General features: G+C 49.2%; 2 protein-coding genes across 3 annotated transcripts in view; both read right to left on the reverse strand.

Annotated features, from left to right (window-relative positions):
* The window catches only part of RALBP1 (ralA binding protein 1), a 28,485-nt gene extending 27,343 nt beyond the window's left edge, over positions 1-1,142 (reverse strand). Inside the window, exon 1 of one of the 2 annotated variants that reach the window (XM_084507493.1) lies at positions 1,011-1,142. The gene's annotated coding sequence lies outside the window, so the exon portion shown is untranslated. Of the gene's footprint in view, positions 1-976 lie in introns of both variants that reach the window. The other variant, XM_084507494.1, reaches the window with a different exon arrangement.
* A 2,219-nt stretch (positions 1,143-3,361) lies between these two features.
* Positions 3,362-20,388, reverse strand: TWSG1 (twisted gastrulation BMP signaling modulator 1). Its single transcript, XM_084508288.1, has 5 exons — positions 20,236-20,388; positions 19,255-19,457; positions 14,925-15,024; positions 11,166-11,432; positions 3,362-5,722 (listed from the first exon to the last, which is right to left on the reverse strand). Exons 2-5 carry the CDS (start codon positions 19,381-19,383, stop codon positions 5,541-5,543), a joined length of 678 nt encoding a protein of 225 aa, XP_084364414.1. The 5' UTR covers positions 19,384-19,457; positions 20,236-20,388; the 3' UTR covers positions 3,362-5,540.
* Between the last annotated feature and the right edge of the window lie 329 nt (positions 20,389-20,717).

Here is a 20,717-nt window from a genome sequence, read left to right on the forward strand (position 1 = left end):
TCCCTGCTTCTCCTTAACAAATAGCCTCCTTCCAACCTAGTTACCTGAACACTGCAGCAGGGCTGTTTGCTAAATTTCAAGCACCCCGAGTAGCAAACACTCAAACCCCATGACAGCTTGCAAGCTTTTTTTTCCCCATTTCACTTCTCTGTAGGGGAGAGCCCCTCAAGAGCACGTGCTGCACTGACTGTACAAGACGATGAGAAGCGATCTGAAGGAAGCCTACACCATGTTTCATCAGCAACCGTGTGTAACAGCATAAAAAAATCTATTCGAAGGGACCTCTCCCCAATTTTTTTAAGCTCGCTGATGAATGTGAATCGTTACAATCCTGGATCATATCCCCCAGGGCCTTACTATCGCCCTTAGAAGGGTGTATGACAGGTGGAGAGTCCCAGTGAGCTGCTCACAGAAAGGCTTGGGTTGGAGGGGCGCTTAACGACCGGTTGGCTCCAACCTCGCTTTCCAGGTGAGAAACAGTCATAGGGGATGCTGCCACAGCTGCCTCGCTGCGCTGGAAGGCAAAGATCCACACAAACCCACCTCTTTTACGCGACTTCCCAAAACCCCTCTGCCTATCATTACTCTGTTTAACAAGAAAACCATCAACCCCTGGACACCCAGGGGAGGGCCACGCACAACATATTCAGGGACAGATCCCCTACAGCCTGGCTTCCCCTCACACAAGCACCCCGCCAGCCGCCCCCCCAGCCCCCCACACCCCCTCAGGTCTCCCCCACCCCAAACCCGGGCACTGAGCAGCACCAGGGGCACCCCCGACCCCACCAGCACCCCCCTCACCCTCCCCACCCCCCCCACAGCCCCAGGCCGCCGCCCCCCCCCCCTTCCCGGGGTCGCCTCATGAGGCGCTGCCCCCCCCCCCCTCCCCCTCAGCAGCCGTTAACGGCCGGGGGGAAGCTCGCGCCGCCCGTTACCCCCCTCCCAGCCCCAAAAGCGGCTTCCTCAGCGGGGTTACCGGCGGTAGCGGGGCTCGCCCCGCGGGCACTGACCGTCGGGGTCCCGCTCGCCGGCGCTGCGGCTCCGCCTGCGGTGCCCATCCCGGCCCCGGCCCCGGCCCCGGCCCGCAAGGACGCCTGAGGAGCGGCGCGAGCTCGCCCGCCGCGCGCATGCGCGGGGAGCCCCCCTCTCGACGGGTTGCGGGGAGCTGCGCATGCGCTGCGTAGGGGAGGGGGCTGAGGGGCGGTGGGGTCCCGCGCGCGGTGCGCGATGGGTGTTGTAGTTCCACGGGTAGGGGTGCCGGAAGGGGAGGTGGAGCGCGGCTTCCGGCCGCCGGACTACAACTCCCAGCGGGCTTTGCGGTCGCCTCATGCCCACCGCTCTTCTGTGGAGGGGAAATTTTTTTTATTTTTACAAATAAACGTGTCCGTTAGTGACGGTTACGACTGAACCCGCTGTGATTTAACGCCCCTTAACGTCTGTAACGACACAAGCACCGAGCACACGGGGCACAGCCCGCCACAGCCCCGGGGGCGCTGCCCCCTGCTCCTCCTCCTGTGTGTCAGGGGGAGCCGCCTCCCTGCGCTCCACCTCCTAAAACACAGTTCATAATGATATAACCTGGGTATAACATTATAAATCGGGTTAAATTGGGGCATAAATTGCCGTTTGGCAGGACGTGAGGTGACGGAGAGGCGCCCCGTGCCAAGACCCTTCAGCCGCTCGAGGCTCAGTGCCGCTCAGTCCCCGTCAAAGGGGCTCTTTGTGCGGCCTCCTGGGGTAGTGGAAGAGGTCCCCCGCAGGAATTGGTGCTATTCAGTGGGCAGCACAAAGGGGAGGGCTGTAAACGCTCCGATTAGCGCTGGAGAGCACAGGGATGTTGTCCCCGCAATATTACATATTATTATTACATAACCACGCGGCTTCCAGTTCTCCTCCTCTCTTCCCCGAGAAACGCTTTACCACCAAATTACCTTCTGGTTTATTTAACTTCACGTCGCAGCTAATGCTCTGGGGGATTTCCGTCGGGGAAAGGCTGGACTGCTCCTGGCAGCAGAAGAGAGGGAGGTTACTTGGGTGACATCCGAAGGCATCCGGGATGATCGCCTGTGAGGAGCTCCGCTTGAAGCCACAGTCGCCAGAGGCTCTCAGCTCTGAAGAATAAGCATTATCAGCGGCTGTTGCCAGCACAAGTTTGCACACAATGGGCCCATCAAGCTAATGAACACGGAACGAGCCCTCTCCCATTTTTTGATGAAGACAAACAAGAGATTGTGAGCAGAGCTTAGAAGACCAATTTCCTGCCATGTGAAATACATTTGGCTGACTCCTGACTTTACAAAACTCGTTGTGGTCTGAAGCCTGCTTACACAGACAGAGGCACGTTCTTACCCTACACGCCCTGCATTTACTCCTCCTACACTCGTACTGTTTTAAGGACAAAGTCAAGCAGAGATGGCAAGCTCTCTGCTTTGAAATTTGTCTTGCTGTTGCATGTGAGCCTCTTACATGTAATGAAATAATAATGGAGATACAGAAAGCATTTTTGTCAGGAAAAAAAAATGGGAGAAAAAAAGCACAGTTGTGTAAATGAGTAATTCCCTGCCATTTTCTCTCAGTTGAAATACCTCTTCAAGAAAGCCAGCTCAATGGTTGAGGTTGTCTGTTTATTAGTGAAAGCTAATAACTTCTTCTGATCGTCAGTCTAAAGTAGCCCCTCAGAAGCCATTTTAATATCTCAGCTTCTAAGTTTGTCCAAAATTAGAAAATAACGCTCCTTTGAACAAGATGGCTCCTGCCAAATATGATCAGCTCAATAGTTAAAGCATGTTCAGTGGTTCACTGGCACTCGGTCTATGTGGTTGGATCTGCTGGTACCATGGATGAACTCCCCAGGAAACAAAGCGCTGTGAAGTCATTTTTTGCTTACACAACTAAAAGAGCTGTGCACACAATGGAAAGTACCAGATAACTTCCAGAAATCAATTCCATGTCATGACCAAAGGCCAAAGCAAGTACACTCATTTTAGTGCAGAAACCATCCATCTTCCTTCCTTGACTAGCCACATAATTGAATTGAGAGCTGAACTTGGTATTGTCATGAGACACCCGGTCCTTCAGAGGTGAAGAAAAACTGGCAGAACTTGAAAAAAGGGCCTGCGCTCCCCATGGCCTCCATTTCTCCCAGTCCTGACTGCACCACGACTTAGTTTCAATGGGGAGAGGGAGAAATGAAAAATGTTCTCTCAAAACCCTCGAAGAGGGTGGGTGCCTGTATAACTCTCTTGAGAGTTATGGAGGTACACTATTTTAAAGTCTTTGCACTCATTCAGATTAGTAACTTTTACACTATGCTTCCTGGTAACATTCACCTTGACGAGATCACGAGAATGAAAACACATGAAACAGTAATGTCTTTTTATTAAAATACCTCTTAAAACACTCATCGTAATAAAATACATTTGCTATTGCTGTATGACATTAGCATACACGCAACGCTTACAGCAAACTCTAGACAGCATTAAGAATTACAAAAATAAGGCAAGCCCCAGAAAGTGTGCATCCTCACTACCTACTCTCAGGCCATTACACAGACCGATCTATTTACAATTTTATGCTGTTCCCCCAGGGTTTCCCAGACACGTGTTAGGCAAGTCCCCTCTGCCCTCGCTGTTCCTTTGACTTGACCTCAGTGAAATCCTGGTGATGTGAGTGGAGTCGGTGTCCCAGATCCACGACAGCAGGTGCCTACCCAGAAACATCAGCCCTGTTTTGTTTTTTCTCTCATGGAAGATTCTGAACTATGATCGTGTTTCAAATAATTTAACATTTTGAAGTCTTAAACACGCTAGCACCCTGCAGGAATGCTCACTACGTGCCTTCTGAATGGGTGAAGAACAACGCATCATCCTCCAGCCAGAAACAGGCACAGCTGCTCCTAACATATTCTTTCTCTCATTCATTTTAAGGAAATCGGGAAAAAGAAAAGATAACATGAATCGTCAGATATGCAGAGATCAACTCCTTCATTACAAGCTAGGTTCTTCTATTCATATCTACGACTTTTTATCACTTAATTGCAAGTTTAAAGTATGCCGGTACTCCGTTATCTACTAGTTCAAAACAAACTGTCATCTTTCAAGTACTTCTTTACAGCTGGAAAAGAGACTGAAGAAAGTAACGTTATTTCACAAGAGTTATTTATATATTGGCTTGTTGAAAGAGCTCTATGAAAAAACCACCCAGGCAACCTTTCAGTAAAATAAATGTAAAATGACTGCTTTCATTTGTACACGGTACAGATACACAGGAGTGACTAGAAAACAGTGGAACCCCTCTGGACTGAGGTCAGTGAGAGAAACAGGACTAGTCAAATTCTTCGTGTGTGCATATAGATATATGCATATATGCATTAAAAAAAAACAAACAAGGAGTTAAAAAATACACCATTATAAATACCAGAAGCTGATCCTTAACTACTCACGCACTTTATTCCTGTACTCAGTACCATTATCAGTGGAGACTTCATTGGGTCCTAACAATCGCCATGTAACACGTTACAATTCTTTTTTACAGACACGGACAAGGTTCTGTACCAGAACACCCTCACTTTGCCTTTGAGGACACATCTTCAATGACAACATGTCATGGAAAAAAAAAAGAATTAAGTTTTGGAATAAATATTCAGAGCAAACTAAATGTGAACGCGTCTGCTGCCAACTGCTCAACCGTAGCACCTGCTAGTTCACGCTGTTTCGTTCTTCTTTATTCATTTAGTCATTAAATTCATAATGAACTTTCATGTTCCCTTTGCTGCACTGAATGTTCAGAAATTAAGCGACCCTAGAGAACAGTGCAAAAAGAGGGAGATGCAACTGCACCTAACGTATTCAAGAAAAGACTGAAAAGATTTTTTTTCAGTTCCCAACGTACTGAAAAGTGCAGGGCAAACGAAACTTGTAGAAGTGTCCCATACAGTGTTGTGTTGGGCAGCCCTTCTAAGAAGCTAGGATTTTATCCACGACAGCCCACATTTTGAATTTGAAGGGAAAGCATTACTTATTCTTCAAATACCGTTTTCACAATAGAAGGCTACGCTCAGAAACTGGAGGGTAATAAGGTTTGAAAATAAAAACCTAAAGAACTCTCCCTCTTCAACTCAGTATCCATTTAATTACTTGTTGAACTCAGACGATGGGAATCTCATTACCACGTGCTTAAGGTTTCCCTACTCTACCTACTAGCTCTAGTATTACATCCTGAAAACCAATACAGTCAATAGTTTCAAATCAGAGGAAAACAAAATCAGAACAGCAAGGATGAGCATGGCTGTACCATTCGAACAGAAACAAAGAAAAATAAACTTAAAACGTAATGTCGAAACATCTACAAGTTAGCCTTGCTTGAATTAAAAAACAAAAAAAGGAAAAAAGTTTCAAATTTTATACATCTTTTTTTCAAACCAGCTACATTTAGTTGCAACCAGTAGGCACTCCACCACAAGGCAGTGTTTTCCAACCCCCAGCTCAGAACTGCGAGGGATTCCTTTGGCCTCCATAGTACTGCATTTCACTTTTCCTGCTTCAAAACATACAGTTCATGCATTTTACAGTTTTGCTGCCGTAGTCGATGCATTCCGGCCCGATACACTCACAGCAGGCGTTGTGAAACCATCGGTACTTGGACGCTCCCATGGACTCGCAGGAGATCTTGCACTGATGTATTGACATGCAGTCATCAAAATACACCACAGTACACATGTGCTCTAAACCGAGAGGGGGAAAAAATGGTTTTAAAGGTCTTAAAGTACTTTAAAAGGTCAGTTAAAAATTAATTACACATATAGATTTCAAGGTAGGAGTGCAATCATCACGACTATGAAGCATAAAGGAAAAAAAAAAAAGGTGATAGGGAAAGCAGAGAGAGGAGGCAGAGACCCTAGGGGAGTGAGATCTGTCAATTTTAAGTTCTCAGTGTCTGCAACTCAGCCCGTTGTCTGCTAGGATGAGCTATGCCGAAATATGTTATCACAAAATACTTACATTTCAGGGAAGATATTTTAAAAACATCAAACCCCACTCATTTAAGTATAAACATTTTCTCCTCGCCCCCCTGGTTCAACACCATTCTCACGCCACATTAAATCAGTGCGTCTAGAGCCACGGAGTCTCATTTTCCACAGCTGAAACAGCACACTTTTTTCATTATTATCTTCAACAGCACCAGTTTTACTACGACGATTAGGAAATCCTCTCTGCCTTGTTGTCTAAGCGCTCCCTTTGTTGTTCAGTTGCTTGTAAGGCCCTGAAGTTTGGCGGTGTAACCCAAAACCGGAGCTGAGGCTTTTACCACAGCTCCAAAACAAAAAGCAGCCCTCCACGGCCGGCTTCCAAGTCCCCGAGCTGATGGCTCCCTCCAACTTTTCTCTCTGCTGAGCGTGTGATTACCCCACAGATAGCTCTTCATCCTCCAAAGGATCTCGACTGCACCACATTTACCCCCAGGACTTGTGAGCTGGGAGCACCAGGAGGCTTTCTAGCCTCTTTCTGCTTAAAGTGTGTGGATCCAGAAGAAACATACTGCCCTACACCCCAGGTGGATTAGGAAAATGTGATCCAAACGGACATAATAAATCAGACCGTGTTGGTTTCGTTGTTGTTTTTCTTTTTTTATAGTGATTATGGAGAAGGGGAAGCAACCAAAGGATGCCAGGCGTGAAGCAGCTGTTAACCACAGCTTTCATGCTGCCAGCCCACTGAAAGCAAAGGAGTGTTGGCTGCTTTGTTCAGGCTCTGAGCTGACAACCTTCTCGCAGGCACCATGCGCAAAGCGAGAGGCCTAGGAGCCTTGAGGAGGAATCACAGAGCCACAGCTGAAGCAGTTCTCGGCTCCCAGGAAAGCTGTGCTGTGAGTAAAGCTGCAGTTATTCAAGAAATCTCGGAGAACTTGAAGTACTGCTGGGAATGTCAACAAAAAACGCAGTGGCTGCCTAAGTCCCGTCCCGTTCTTGGCACTTCTCTTTCTACAGCCCTTGAAAATAAAGCCCAGCAGGCACCCTTGTACACCAAACAGTCCCAGGACACCGGGGCAGCCCCATTTCTGTCCCCCTCACTGCTCACGGGAGGTGCTCAGGCATCAAATGGAGGCACAGAGCTTCGGCCACAGGCGCTCCTAAATCTTCCTGGATTAGCTGGGATTAGAAGAGTTCAGTAGGCAAGGACCTTCAAAGATCTCCGAGCCCGACCGCCTGCCCACGTCAGGGCTAACCAAAACTTAGGGCATATTACCGAGGGCATTATCCAAATCTCTCGCTGCGAAATCAGCTTTGGAGGCGCCACCTCCACCTGACTGCCCCTAATCTCCGGACTGGCTGCAGAAGGCACAGCCTCTCGTGGCTGAACAGCAGCGGAACAACCTTGGAAAAAAAAGCTGGAATACGTAATTTTTAGGCTGCAAAAATCAACGACACCCAACTACCCCTGGCTGAAGTTGCCGTCTCCTGCTCCGTGCAACGCAGCCCACGCGTGCTCTGCGTCGGTGGCTCAGGGCACAGGCACAGCCTGTGGAAAAAGCAGGCTGTAACCCAAAGAAAAGAGCACACGGAGCTACACGCAGCTGCATCTCCCTGCTCCTCCTCAGCAGAGCCGGTGTTTCCGCACAGATGCCGAATTTCGGAAAGAGCTCCTCACGCCAAGCATGAAATCCCTCTTTACAGGCTGCAGAAACAGGGTCGTAAAAAAATAACTTCGACCAACCAAAAGTGCTGGCTCAGTGGGGATCTGGGGAAGTATTTAAATTGTTGAACAAACCTCATTAGGCAGGCACTGCTGCCTCCCTGGGCGTAGATAAAAGGGATGGACGGGGAAGGGGAAAGGGAGCGGCAGGAGGCTGCCAGCTCCCTAGCTCTTTTTTTGCCATATCACCTGTTAGAAGTCAAAAAAACAACAAAAGCAGCATTTTTTTTAGTATCTTCTTGGCACAGCGACAGAGGCCGATGCCCTTTACGGCCCTGCCAGACTTTCTTTACCTGGCTGGCACTCGCGGGAAGCCCGGGCCCAGAGCTGCCGCCCTGCGCCGTGTCACCGAGCAGTTTGAGTCGGAAACCCTCAAACTACAAAGCAGATTTTGTTTCATCAGCTGCCAAAAGATTATCTGACTTCCCCCTCTCCCTCCTGCCAACATCCTGTCATCATCTGCGGCGCTTCGGCTCGTTCAACCATCCGAACCCGCTGCTCAGAGCTCCGAGGGCATCAGCTAAAAGCAAAGCCAAAAGGAAGAAGAAGAAAGCTCAAATGCAACCCCAGATTCATAACCACGGCGAGCAGTGGCTCCAACGCCTGAAGCCACCGATACAAAGAGCTCCACCTTCACCGGAGGAGAGGGAAGGCACTCGTTAGGGTAATATAATAATAGGGGAAGCTCGAGGTGGCGGCTGTGGTAGGCTGGGGCAGGGCAGGGATGCTTTACGTCCCGCTGCATCCCCCCTTGGCGCTGATCCGCAGCCTTCCTCCTTCTTTCCTCCTCCTCCTCCTCCTCCCAGGCCCGGCGGCTCCCCACCGCCAGGCACAAAGGCCTTTGGTTCCCCAAAAGCCGGCGCTGCTTTTCCTGGCAGCCGCCCAGGGCTGCAGAGAGCAAGTCTGGCGGCCCACAGCAGCTTCGCGCCGCATCCCCGCGCTGAGGGCGGGCTGAAATTAAAATCAGAGGCGAGGGGGGTATTTATAGGCCGAGCCTCTCCAAATTTGGGGATGTTTTTCCAGAGGGCAACGCGCAGCCTGCTGTCCCCTTCCCAAAACCTTCATCTCTCCCTTGACAGGCAACAAAAGAAGAGGGGCTGCTGGCAGCCCACCATGCTGGAGCAAAGCACGCACGGCTCCGCAGAAGCAGCCCAAAATAGCGAGGGAGAAAACAGAAAGCATCTGTGTTCCCGCTCACAGGGGGGATTTTTTTTTCAAAGCCCCGAATGCCACGGCCTTAAAGACGACCGCCATCCGGAAGGCATCTCCATCTGCAGGATCTGCCGCCAGGACTAGCAGCGCGTCTGGCAAGCAGGGAAGGGCACGGGGGCCGTCTGCAGTTTCTTCTGCTGCAGGCGAAATTTGTGTTTACTGCGACTGAGCAGGCGGCCCCACGTGCACACAGCCCCGTCCTCTCCCACAGCGCTTCTTCTTCTCCCACCTGCTGGCTTGTTAAACCACAGCGACGTGATTGTGGGACTTGGCTCCGCATGGGAAGCAGCCGCCAGGCTCCTGCAACTTCCTGGGCTCCCTCCCTCCTTCTAACCAGGCTCTCGGGCACTTCACCTCCTACCCCTCCACCTTTCAGTCATTGCTTCCCCCGGCAACTCAGCCAAAACGTTTTAGGAACAGGGTGACGTATTTAAAAGCGTAAGAAATTGAAAGCCATTTTCTACCTTTTCCTATTCTTCACTGATCCCGAAGATGGAGGAGGCAGAGCCAGAGGTTACAGAAATGGCTCTGACATTTATTTCTCTTCTAAGTGTCTCCTGAAGCCCCAAAACCAGAGTTATTTGGTAGCTATTTCCAAATATAACTGCTGGTTTCGGAACGCCATCCTTCCAGTGGAAGCTCTCTCAGCCTCATCTCTACCAGGTCCTTAGCAAATGAGACGAAGGAGACTTTTGACTGAGAAAAAAAATTGCAGTTATGTATTTTCTGTGCTGTTAAACTCAGAACTCCTCCACACCCTCGAGATGCAATCCCAATTCCAAGTTTAATCCAAAGCTATCATTACCCCGTCCTGCTGGTGCGGGAGGAAAGGACTGTCGGGGAACGGCCATCCGGCTGCTCTACCTAAGTACAGCGGGCTACATTCAAGGTTGTTCCAAGCACAGTTTGTTTTTTTTTTCCCAAGTATAATTTACCTCCTGAAATACTGTCGTGTTTGCACACATGGCTTTTTGTGGCTTGCCATTTAACGTGGCTTTCTGCACTGCTCTCAGAATGGTGACCAAGCGTTTTAATAACGTCAAAGGCTCACAAATGAGATGTTTGCTGACCATCTGGCTTCCCGGTTCTGGAATTAATTTCTTTTTCTACCGTGCCTTAACCAAAGGAAGTTAGAAAAGTTGCCATTACGGTTCCGTTTAATCAATAGCAGGCCTGCTTGGAGACATAACTAGGTCAAAGGTTCACGATGGCATGGAAAAGCAGCGCGTCCATCAGTATCTTGCCTTGATAAGATAAAAGAGCCATCACAACAGCGACACGTGGGGTTACTAGTACTTAAAAGCGTGTGTTGGGAAGGAAGCGAAGCATTAATTACACTACAATAAAACAAATCAGATGCTCTTTTCCCCTGTTAAGCAGCAATCTTACTGAGAACTGTTTATGAGAGTCTTTTAAGTCTGATATCATGATTTGCACGAAAGAGTATTTCAGGTTTAGTATAGAAACCAAGAGGCACTGAGAAGTTTTCTTATCCTGCTGCTGTCATGCCTCAAACTTCTCATCTTTTACCCTCTCACCCAGCGCACAATACTCTAGAGTGCGTCCTCCGAACTGAAGGTGGAAATATATATTAAATGTATATATAAATAAATATAATGACATATACATATATATAAAATAAGGGCAGGAAGTCCTTACATAAGTTGAAAACCCCCTACCCCCAAAGTACTTATTTTTAAAATTCTCTGTCAAATCCCTCCTCACCTTGCCAATCTTACTCAGGTTTACTATAAATGCTGGATTTTCCACAAACCTGAGTTCAAGTTATGCCAGCTCAGACCTAAAGGAGTAAACACCCAGCCCAGGTGCCGTGGTTTGTGGCACGTTGCTTCCTCAGGCTCTGAAGCCACGCATTTCAGTCGCCTAGCGCTGCACTGACATGGTGAGGAGGGTTCAATTTTGGTCTGTCCTGTCTCCTAAGCTCCAGGTGTCTGCTTCAAAGGACATAACCTGCTGGTGCCCGTGAAATTATCTGAACAAACTGCCTCATGCCACAGGAGGAGCTACAGGGATGACAAACTCGCATCGTTCAGTGTCTCCTAAGACCCTCGGTCACTTTAACACCATCCTCCAGGTTCCTCAACGCTTTTGCTTCACTCTTTCTTATGTCATGTTCAGAATTAGCCTCAACTTTTTAGGTATGTTATATGGGAAAAGAAGCAGCTAGCACAGAGCAGCACAGAAGATGCCCTGAGAAAGCTCCTGGAAGCGCCAGGAGTTTCAGACCCTCTGCTCATTTACCTTTGTCGCTAGAGTAAGGTGCGTGGACGTTGTTGCTCGGCACAGAGACGTTCTGATGCTGCGGCTGGTTGACTGTTTCTAAAAAGGAAACGAGGTTCTCGTGGTGCGACAGTTCTTCTGCAACGGGGAAGGAAACAATATTCCAGTTCAGCTGGGTATCCCCTTCCGTCAGCGCCCGGAACAGCGAAGGGATCGGTTCGTGCAGCTCCTCTACAGTGCTCTTGGACGTTGGCGGCGTGTCGCTGTAATTGCGAGGGTTGCACATGCCTGCAGAGGAACGAGAGAGCGAGTTACACAAAAAAACACACCTGCGACCTGTGAGATCCAAGAGAAAAGAAAAAAAACTCTTTTTCACTTCTCTTTCCGTGCTCTAGCATTACACATCAGACCACGAGGAGTTCAGCGGAAGGTTTGCTCCCCCTGGGAAAGGAGACAAAGCGCGGCGTAATCGATAGCGGCACGAATCTGGACTGGAAGCTCCCAGCTGAACCCAGATAGCATCTCGACAAGGCCGGAGGTACACGAAACTTTTGATCATGATTCAAGTATTCGATCTCCTTTGCTTCAGCAGCGTACTAGATCTTACTAGTCACCTGCCAGGGGTGCAAAGATCAGTATCAGGAGCGAGCAGGAGTCTGAATTACTTCACCTGCTTAGCCACGGCTGAGGTGTTCCTGGCTTTTCTACTTAGTTGGAGGGATCGCTACAGGCAAAAAAGTTTATTTCCAGCCTACCTCTTCCACATTTTTTCTCCATCTCTTGGGGAATCTTTTTTGAAACCTACTGTCCATCTCTGCAATCCTCTTTGACAGTTCCTACAGAAAGGTTTTGTGATGTGCAATGCAGGGGCCAGTTTTTCATTAACCATTTACGCCCTGTTTACTACCAGCAAGGAAACTGCGGGGTACCTTTGTCTCATCAAAACCTTGAAACCTCCAAAACTGAAAATAAAAGTTGTATCTGCAGAGGTATTTAAACCCAGAAGCCATAAAATACTATCAGAAGTCACCTGGCAAGAGACAGAGAAATCTATTTTCCTCACGTACATCTGGATATCATTTTGGGTAGTTTCACAGATACAGTTTTAGCCAGCTACAGCTGCAGAGCAAACCAGTCCTTCACTACTCTTCTTTCAAAGCCATGTGGGATGTACATGTTTGAAGTCTACCTGCCCCACACGCTCAGAAAAGCATCTCTTGCCCCGTAGACCCATCAGGAGTCCAGCTTCAGAACTCATGTTTAACCAGAACCTTACACAAAACCACAATCTTTTCAATTTCAGTCGGCGTATTTCCCTCATGGACAAGGAGCAAAGTTTGCCTGTCACAATTTCAGCGTGAGGTCTGACAAGACTCAAGCATGCTGTCAGCATTACCAGCAACATCTAGGAACAGGAACAGCACCTGACAGGCAACTTCTGTAGAAAGGTGAGCCAAGCACTGGAAAAAAGGAAAAGCCTCTTCCAAAGAACATCAGGTCACACTAAAAACAATTCCACTTACGCCAGCTTCCCACTGTGAAGGCTTTATTTTGCTACCCCTCATCAAACAACTTGTTATTCGCAGATGTTCCTGGACTCCGTGCTTGAACTAAGCATTTACACCACTGCATTATCACCTTTTAGGGAACCCTTGGAATATTCACAATAAACTTGTACTAAGGAAAGCCCACCCAAAATTTAATGAGGAAGGAATCGACGTGGCACAGACCCGTCAAGAGACACTGCTGTGAAATGGAAGCCAACGAGCTTTTCCAGAAGCCACCTCTGTCAAGTTAGACTTGAAGGTGGGTTTCACTGATAAGAAGGACACATGGGGTGGGAAAAAAGCAAAAAAGCAGGAAGAATGTTTATCAAATGATTGCAGTTTGTGTGCGAATCAATCCAATAAGAAGATACAATCTTATAATGAACCAAGAAACCACTGCTCATGCCACAGGTAATTGCTCATTCCACAAAGATCCTTCCTCTTACCATTTGTTACGGTGTTTTAACGTGTAATTACAGTACAGTAGCTTTGGTTAAAATGAAAATAAAGAGCTGAACTTACGAGCAACTGGGAAGGAACAAACATGTCCACATTACTGCTTTGGAAGGCAATGATTTATGACAAAATACAGTAACTGGATTTTAAAACATAACTGAGACACTATGCTAGAGCTAGGTCTCTTGTCATGGAAGGAAATGCAGATGTGTTCCACTGTAAAAATAAAATAAATAAAATATTCGTGCCAATTTAGGTACTTTCCTTTCTTTCCTGCCTTCCTCTTACCCAACTCTCTCAGTACAGACTGTTACTGAAAATCCAAGTTCCCGACGAGCATCACAGCTCCCCCGGGGATTTCAGCCAGCCACAGAGCTGTACCCTGCGTTCCCTGCTTGGGCACGGATGCAAAGATGCAGAAATGGACTGCAGAAACAAGGGAAGCAAGAATGCCAGGGAAACCTCTCACCCCCACCCTACATTAAAGGGAAGCATAATTCCTGCTGAGCAGGACCACGCCACGCAGCCAATGAGTTTGGAAGCAGCAGCAGAACCATCAGGAGATGTTTTTGGCTACCCAGTAATGGGAAACGGAAACTAAAGCCTTCCTAGCTTCTCTCCTGGATAACACTACAGGAAACAGCAGCGGAACAGGGAGTAACCTGTGGATTTGGAAACAAAAATCCCCATGTGTAGACTTTTTTTTCTTCTTCACAATCCCAATAGCTAGGTTCTTCCTACTCCTGCAGTACCTCTGCATGCCGAGCCTTGCTTCCTACAGCAGATGATGCATTGTTCTGGAGGAGGGAAGCCACCTCCTCTCCTCCCCACCCTCACGACTGAACATGACCACACTGCTCTTTGGTATTTCATTACAAAAAGCAAGAAGACGTTGGAAGGGCAAAAGGGATGGGGAAAAAAAAAAAAAGAATATATATCACTTTTTAGTGAGCCCATTAAAAGATTTCAGCTCAAATAAAAAAAAAAACAAACAAATTCAAGACCTCCTAAATTTATAGCCAGCACAGTTGCAGGGGCTGAAAATACTTTGTGCCATTGGGGAGAATGAGGTTAAGGATGGGAGTGTGCCACACCGCTGCTTATTGCAGGACAGAAAAGCACAAGTAAGCGAGTGAGAACCAAGCAAGAAGCAATTTTGTCATATTCACATCGTGATGGAATGGGAGAAGCAGAGAACAGTAAAAAAAGAGCACTTTGAAGCTCATCATCCTCATGGACTCTGAGAAGAGCCAGCAGGCAGAGAAGCTGAGCTCAGGTACAGCAGTCAGGATGCATCCCCCTCGTGGGAGCCAGATGGATTGTGAGCAGCAGGAGACTTGCAGCAACCACAGAAGGATGAAGCTCTCAGCACATTGAAAACCCAAGGCAGAACAAGAACATGCCCTCCTTCAGCAGGGGCAGCTTTCACTTGCAGAAACCTTGGGGCTCTGAACACAATCTGCTACTAATAATGCTGTTCTTGTCAGGGCTGTCATCTACCACAGCACAACGCCTCTCTCTCACCTTCCAGAAAGAGCTCTTTTGGCAAACAGAAGAGCGATCAAAGAGTTGGGCCATGCATATTTACGACTAATCCCAAGGATTCACAGGGGAACTCAGAGCTAAAATTGTCCCTGCGTGGTACCTGTCGGTCCACCTCACAGTCAGAAACCTCCCTGCAGTGTCCAACCCCACAAAGCAGGTGCAGTGTGGTGGCAGCGAGATGACAAATTGACAAAAAGTCTGTGTTTTAGAGGCAAAACAAATGCAAACTTACCAACGCAGTCACAGCACTCGTCCCAAAGCGTGCCAAGGCAGAGCATGCACTCCTTGCAGCAGGAACAGTTCCCTTCCCCTGGGCGGCACTGACACAGCTCCTGAAAAACACATCAGCGTGTTACACCACAGCAAACCCAGACATGAAATGCCAGCAGGGCACAACAATTCCTCCTCCAGCTCAAACTAAAAGAGCTCAGGACACTCACAGAGTGAGTAAATGGTGAAACATCTGTAGCCAAAGCAGCAATCTGAGTTTACAAAAGGATCTTTTGTGAGTTTTTTTTTTTAAAGATTAAATTCTAAACAGAGACCTGAAGTAAGCTAGCAAGCATTTAAAAGAGAAAAACTCCTATTCATGGGAAGCTGTGTTTGCTTTTTTGTGCCTGAACCTACAAGTTCTTTGAACGCTTTTCCCTCTTCCAGAGGAAATTCAAAGAAGGATGTTTCTTTATATATAAATAGCGTGCAGGAGTTATAATTTAGCTAAAAAAGGAAGTTACCATAAGCAGTGCACATACTTGGAGGACGTGCAAGCCTGCCATCACACCTATCCCTGGATGCTAAGAGGAACTTAATTGGTTAAGTCAGCTGGACAAAACCATTTTGTGCATCCCTGGATGCTTGCTACGCCTTGCTCTCCATCTGCAGGGCCAGTAACTGTATGGGAATTTGTTATCCCGGGTCCAGCTGATTCGCTTTTTGCTCTGAAGGAAACAACCTTCTCCCTCCTCCTGCAAAATGACACCCTGGGCACTTCAAAGCCTTCAGCGGTCTCCAGAAAGTCGAGCAGTGTGCACGTGTGTTTTTCTGTAATCACAAAGGCCTGGAAGCAAGAAGACAACCCCCGTTTTCGTATTACCCAAACCTGACGGCAGAGGTTTAGCAGCCCCGCTGAAGGCGTGCACTGGAAGCGTGGAAACATCCTCCACGTCCAGAGGAAATCTAAAAACCAGGCGGTGTGCTTCCTCTGGCTCACAAGCACGTAGCAGCAGTTCCAGTTCGGCCAAAAGACCGCGGCTAGCGGGCGACAATCCACGGGCTTGGATTACCCTGGGCAAAACCTCACTTTTTAAACAAAAATCCCTCATTCCGGTATCATTCTCTTTGCTTCACTGCAGCTTAAGAATTACAAATCTTAAAGACAGCAAAAAGACCAAATGCCCAAACTACTGTGTTCTGCCCAATGCTGAGAAGCTATTGCCTGGGTAGTTTAATCAGAAGTGTTTGCACTTTGGGGGGATCGAGCGTGAGCTCTCTGTCCACATGCGTTCCTGCGATGCGCAGCCTTAAGCCTTCTTTTATTTACAGAGTGGAAAAGTACCAAGGCTTCTGACTTCTTCACTCTCCAAGTTTACTCATGTCACCTATTACTACGCTGTTTCCAAGCGAAGGATGGAAAACAGGCTCATTAAGGAGATATCCAAAGTTTTCCACAAGAGGAGCCGCCACAGCCTCCGAAAGATGACTTATGTGAATGAATGACGCATTTCTAAAATATTTATCTTACAGCTCAACAAACAGATTGTGTCAGCCTCCGGAATAAAAAAGCCTGCATAGAGCAACTTTTAAAACCAGCCCCGAGTAGAGTACGGTTAGATGGGCCAGAGAGGAATATTAATATGTATTAATGTTGAAATAAAACTATGTATTTGTGCTTCAACAATACAACCAGGCAAACAACCTCACACTCATTAAAGACGTTGCAACACCAGCGAGCCAGCGTGTGGGAGGAGGTAATTCTCCATAAACCATTAAATGCAACATTATGAATCAAAGCCAGAGAAATCACCGAATTCAAGCTGTTTCAGCTCTAAAGACTAGCACCGTGAGAGCCTAAGAGAAGCGTATTGTTACAGAACCAAGTCTAACCTTAAATTCTGTACTTGCAATAGGAAAAAAAATCATCTTGGTGTCCATGTGTCCGGACCACCTATCTTACCGACATTATTTTTACAGTGAGGGCTCACGAACATTGTGATTTTTAAAAATTTAACTCTGGTTTGCTTCTTTGTGTTAGTTCGGAGGAGGAAGGTGGAAGAAATGGCAGCCGTGCTGGTCTTCCGCAGGCGGTCTCCGTGTGTTTTTCCATAGGCGCCTTCCTCGCACAGAGATGATTTCCTTGCACCCCTCCTGGGCTCCTCCGACTGACTCACCCCCTGGACACCCGCACAGGACACATCTCTGGCAAAAAAATGCTTGCACGGGCCGGGGGCGAAGCGGAGCCGAGGAGGAACGCTCCCTGTCGATAGCCGGGGGTGGCGAGGCGTCAGTGGAAGAAAGCATTACTCATGAGCGGGGCTGGCAGCCGCCCAGCCCCAACAGCCCAAGGTGCACCAGAGAACCTATTTTGCTGGGCAAGAAATAAGCCTCCCAGCCTAAAAATACGGCACTGCCTAGGAAGCAGACATGTTTGTACAATCGAGATATTTCTGTTCCGCAGAGCAAATAAAAGATTATTATTATTATTATTTTTTAACATCTGCATTTTTTCAAAGCTTTCTTGAAGCGACAGAAACTATTTTCTCGGCGCGGTGAGAAATAGGACCTGAAGGCATTGGCAGCCTCTTTGCAAACTGGAGGGGGGAGCAAAAGAAAAAGAGCTAACGTGTTTTTTCTTTTTTTTTTTTCTTTTTTTTTTTTTTCCTAGAACAGTTAATAACAGCAAATCTCCTGGAAGCAAACCAGCCGGAATAATGCTGTTATCCCAACTGTGTTACGTACTACGGCTACAGAACGCGAGCCCGCAGCAAGCTTTAGATACGTCAGCCCCGAAGCGGAAAGGGGGTGTTTATTTCATACCATGGGGCAGAAAAAGAAAAAAAAAAAGTCTTGGAAACGCTGAGGAGTTTGGGCCTGAGATTCCCAGGAGGTGAAGACCCAGAGGAAAGGAGATTTTAAGGAGAATGAGGGGCAGAGCCTCACGCTCCACTTCATTAACCGGAGGGATCTGCAAGATCCTGGAATGCAGGCACGGGGCACAGCCAGGGTCGGCTGCCTACCTGGGAAACGAGGCAACAGCCACCCTAATCCTAATCCTAGCCCCAACCCCAACCCTAATCCCAACCCCAAGCCCCAGTCGCTGGGGCCCAGGAAGGAGCTGCATCCAAAGCCTTGGAGGGAACCAACTTTGTGGTCCCTCCCTGCCTATGCTCTCCTAGGTCCCACCCGCAGCTCCTCCGCCAGCTGCAGGGAGCTGCAAAGTTTCCGCGCAGGCTAAGCTGATGCGGAGAGGTGCCTCCAGCTATTTTCTTGCAGATCTTTGCTTACAGAAAACAAAAAAGCACAACACGAAAGCACCAGCGAAGCCAGGGCCCTCCAGACGCAAGCCGCAAGCCGAATGCGTGCAAGCTGTTGATCTCATGCTCCATCCTGGACCTAACAAAATAAATATTTATGTAGGGACCACCCTTTACGCAGAGCAGCTCGCGAGGAGTGGCCGTGAGGACTGTGCTGACTTCTAGCAACGCTGGCAAGAAATATTTACGTTAACCGTGTGCTTTTCAGGGCGCTTTTTCTTCTGCCTCCCCGCTCCGCTCAGCCAGGCACAGCCCCGCGTCCTGCCTGCAGCTGGCAAACGCCACGTCCTGCTTGCTCCCCTCTCGGCTGCAAGCCGTGGCTCGTGCCAAGCTGGGAGGGTTGTGAAAATAGGACAGGGAACCGCGCGATGCGACAGTCGAGCGAGCCCCCTTACTTTGGGCAGGCTTCACGCCTGGAGGTGGCACGAAAAAACGCAAGGGAAGGATGGCTGGCACATCTACACAAACAGCAGCACTGTCTTCAAGAAGGAGAAAGTCAAAAGTTCCTCACTCGCCCACACATTTAACAACTCTGTAGACAATGGCTGAGCTAGGAGAAGCAGCATTTTTTTTTTTACTATCCTTATTTATTTTTAATTTAAAGCGACGGCGGTGTAGAAGCCACAAAGAAGGTGGCTCGGCCAACAGCCAGTCTTCATTCTGCTGGGTGCGCTTGTGAATCTGGCAACTATTTTTATGCACAAACCAGATAAATAACATTTATACAGAATGAAGAAGTGCACATGGAGATGCTTCATGCCACCTCCGCATCGTTTTTCAGACAGTAATTGTATATTTACAGTATGATTTACTAGCATATGGTATCCGTGCTCTCTGCTTTTCCTTTCCCAGTCTACCAAGGGGTACTAAGAAATGCTTTAAAGAAGCTGGAACAGACCATATGAAGGCTGGACTCGTGTTTAACACCCACTGCCCCCTCGTTCACCTCACGGGCCCATTCTTAGGTAGCCCTGCCTGCTAATCCAGCATCGCTAACGAAGAGGCAAGGCACCGAAAACCTACCGCCCCTACCTGGATGAGGCATTTGCTGACATCGCTGGCGCACAGGGCCTTGTTGCAGCCGGCGGCCGGCTGGGCCCACAGCAGGAGCAGCAGCAGCAGCGCCGAGGCCGTGGGCGCCGCCACGTGCCGGGGCCTCATGATGCCGAGAGGGCAACCTCGAAGGGCTGCTGGAGACGATGGTCAAATCTCAATTCCTCTCCCCCTCGCCGTTCCTGGAAAGAAAAGAGATTAAATATGGCATTTTTGGCAGCGTAAGGGAGGTCGGAGCCCTCCTCCCCAAGGATCAAACTTCTTCATCCGGAGCTTTCTGCTGCGGCGAGGCTGGGGTGAGCGGCCCCGAGCTCGCCCTGCACCCCATGAGCAGCAACAAGGAAAAAAAATAAAAAAAATAAAAATAAAAAAAAGGGGAAATCCCAACGGGGACACCCATGGGGCTGGCAGATAGCCCCGGGTGACCACAGCGGAGCCAAACCGGTGTCACCCCCAATTCAGCCGCCGCTGCCGGGGGCACGCAGGAAGCTGTTAAGTTTTATTTTCGGGTTGAAAAATAAAAATAAATAAATAAAATAGATAAATAAATAAATAAATAAGAGTTAAACGGGGCTAAAACAAGAAGCCCCAAGCCCCGACGGTGCCGATCCCGGAGGCTTCGCGGCGCGGCGCTCCCCATGGGCGCTGCAGGTGGCCGGAGCGGAGCAGCGGCGAAGCGAACCCGAAGAAAAAGGACAAAAAAAAAAAACAAAACTCAAAAAAAAAACCACAAAAAAATACACATACAAAAAAAAAGCCAAAAAGCCGGGACCGGGACGCGCCGGGCTCTCGGCGAGGCCGCATTGTTCTCACAGAGGGGGGGGGGGAGAAAAAACCCCGGGCCGGGCCGCCTCCCTCCGGCTGCCGGGGCACCAAGGCCCCGCTCGGCTCCCCCGGCTTCTCCCCGAGCCCCCCCGGCCCCTCTCCGCCTTCCCCCGGGGTCCCCGGGGCTCCCCTCACCGCTCGGCGGCGCCGCGGGCCGGGGGCAGCCCCCGCGCTCCAGCGGCGGCGGCTCCGGCAGGGACGGCGCGGATGGGCCCGGCCCGGCCCGGCCCGGCCCTCGCTCGGCCGCGGGCGGCCCCGCCTCGGGGAGCCGCCGGGACCCGCCCTCCGAGCGCAACCGGGGCGGGTTTGGGGCTGAGGGGAGCCGACGAGGAGCCGGGGAGGGTTTTTTTGGGGGGTGCTCGGAGGAACAAAGGGGTCGGGAGCCGGGCGGGCGGCAGCCGCTAGGGGCGGCGCGGGGAGCAGGTGGAGGAGGAGGAGGAGGAGAGGGGTAGGGGGATGAAGGCTCCGCGGGGCTGTGAGGTGGCATCTGCGGGCAGCCCTCGGGGGGAGGAACGGAGCTGCCAAGTCGTGCCCCGCCCGCTGGCTGCTGCTCGGAAATAAAGCTGGAGACGAGGGGATCTGAGCCCCAAAACGGCCACGTGGCGCTGCTTCACCCC

The sequence above is a fragment of the Aythya ferina genome, assembly GCF_964211825.1.
Source record: "Aythya ferina genome assembly, chromosome: 2".
Taxonomy (NCBI): domain Eukaryota; kingdom Metazoa; phylum Chordata; class Aves; order Anseriformes; family Anatidae; genus Aythya; species Aythya ferina.

Excerpts from the sequence above, each read along its gene's own strand:
- TWSG1 (XM_084508288.1), bottom strand. The coding sequence starts at position 19,383 with ATGAGGCCCCGGCACGTGGCGGCGCCCACGGCCTCGGCGCTGCTGCTG. Across the intron at positions 11,433-14,924 it reads CGAGTGCTGTGACTGCGTTG|GCATGTGCAACCCTCGCAAT; the intron begins GTAAGTTTGCAT and ends GTTCCTCTGCAG. Across the intron at positions 5,723-11,165 it reads ACCTTACTCTAGCGACAAAG|AGCACATGTGTACTGTGGTG; the intron begins GTAAATGAGCAG and ends CTCTCGGTTTAG.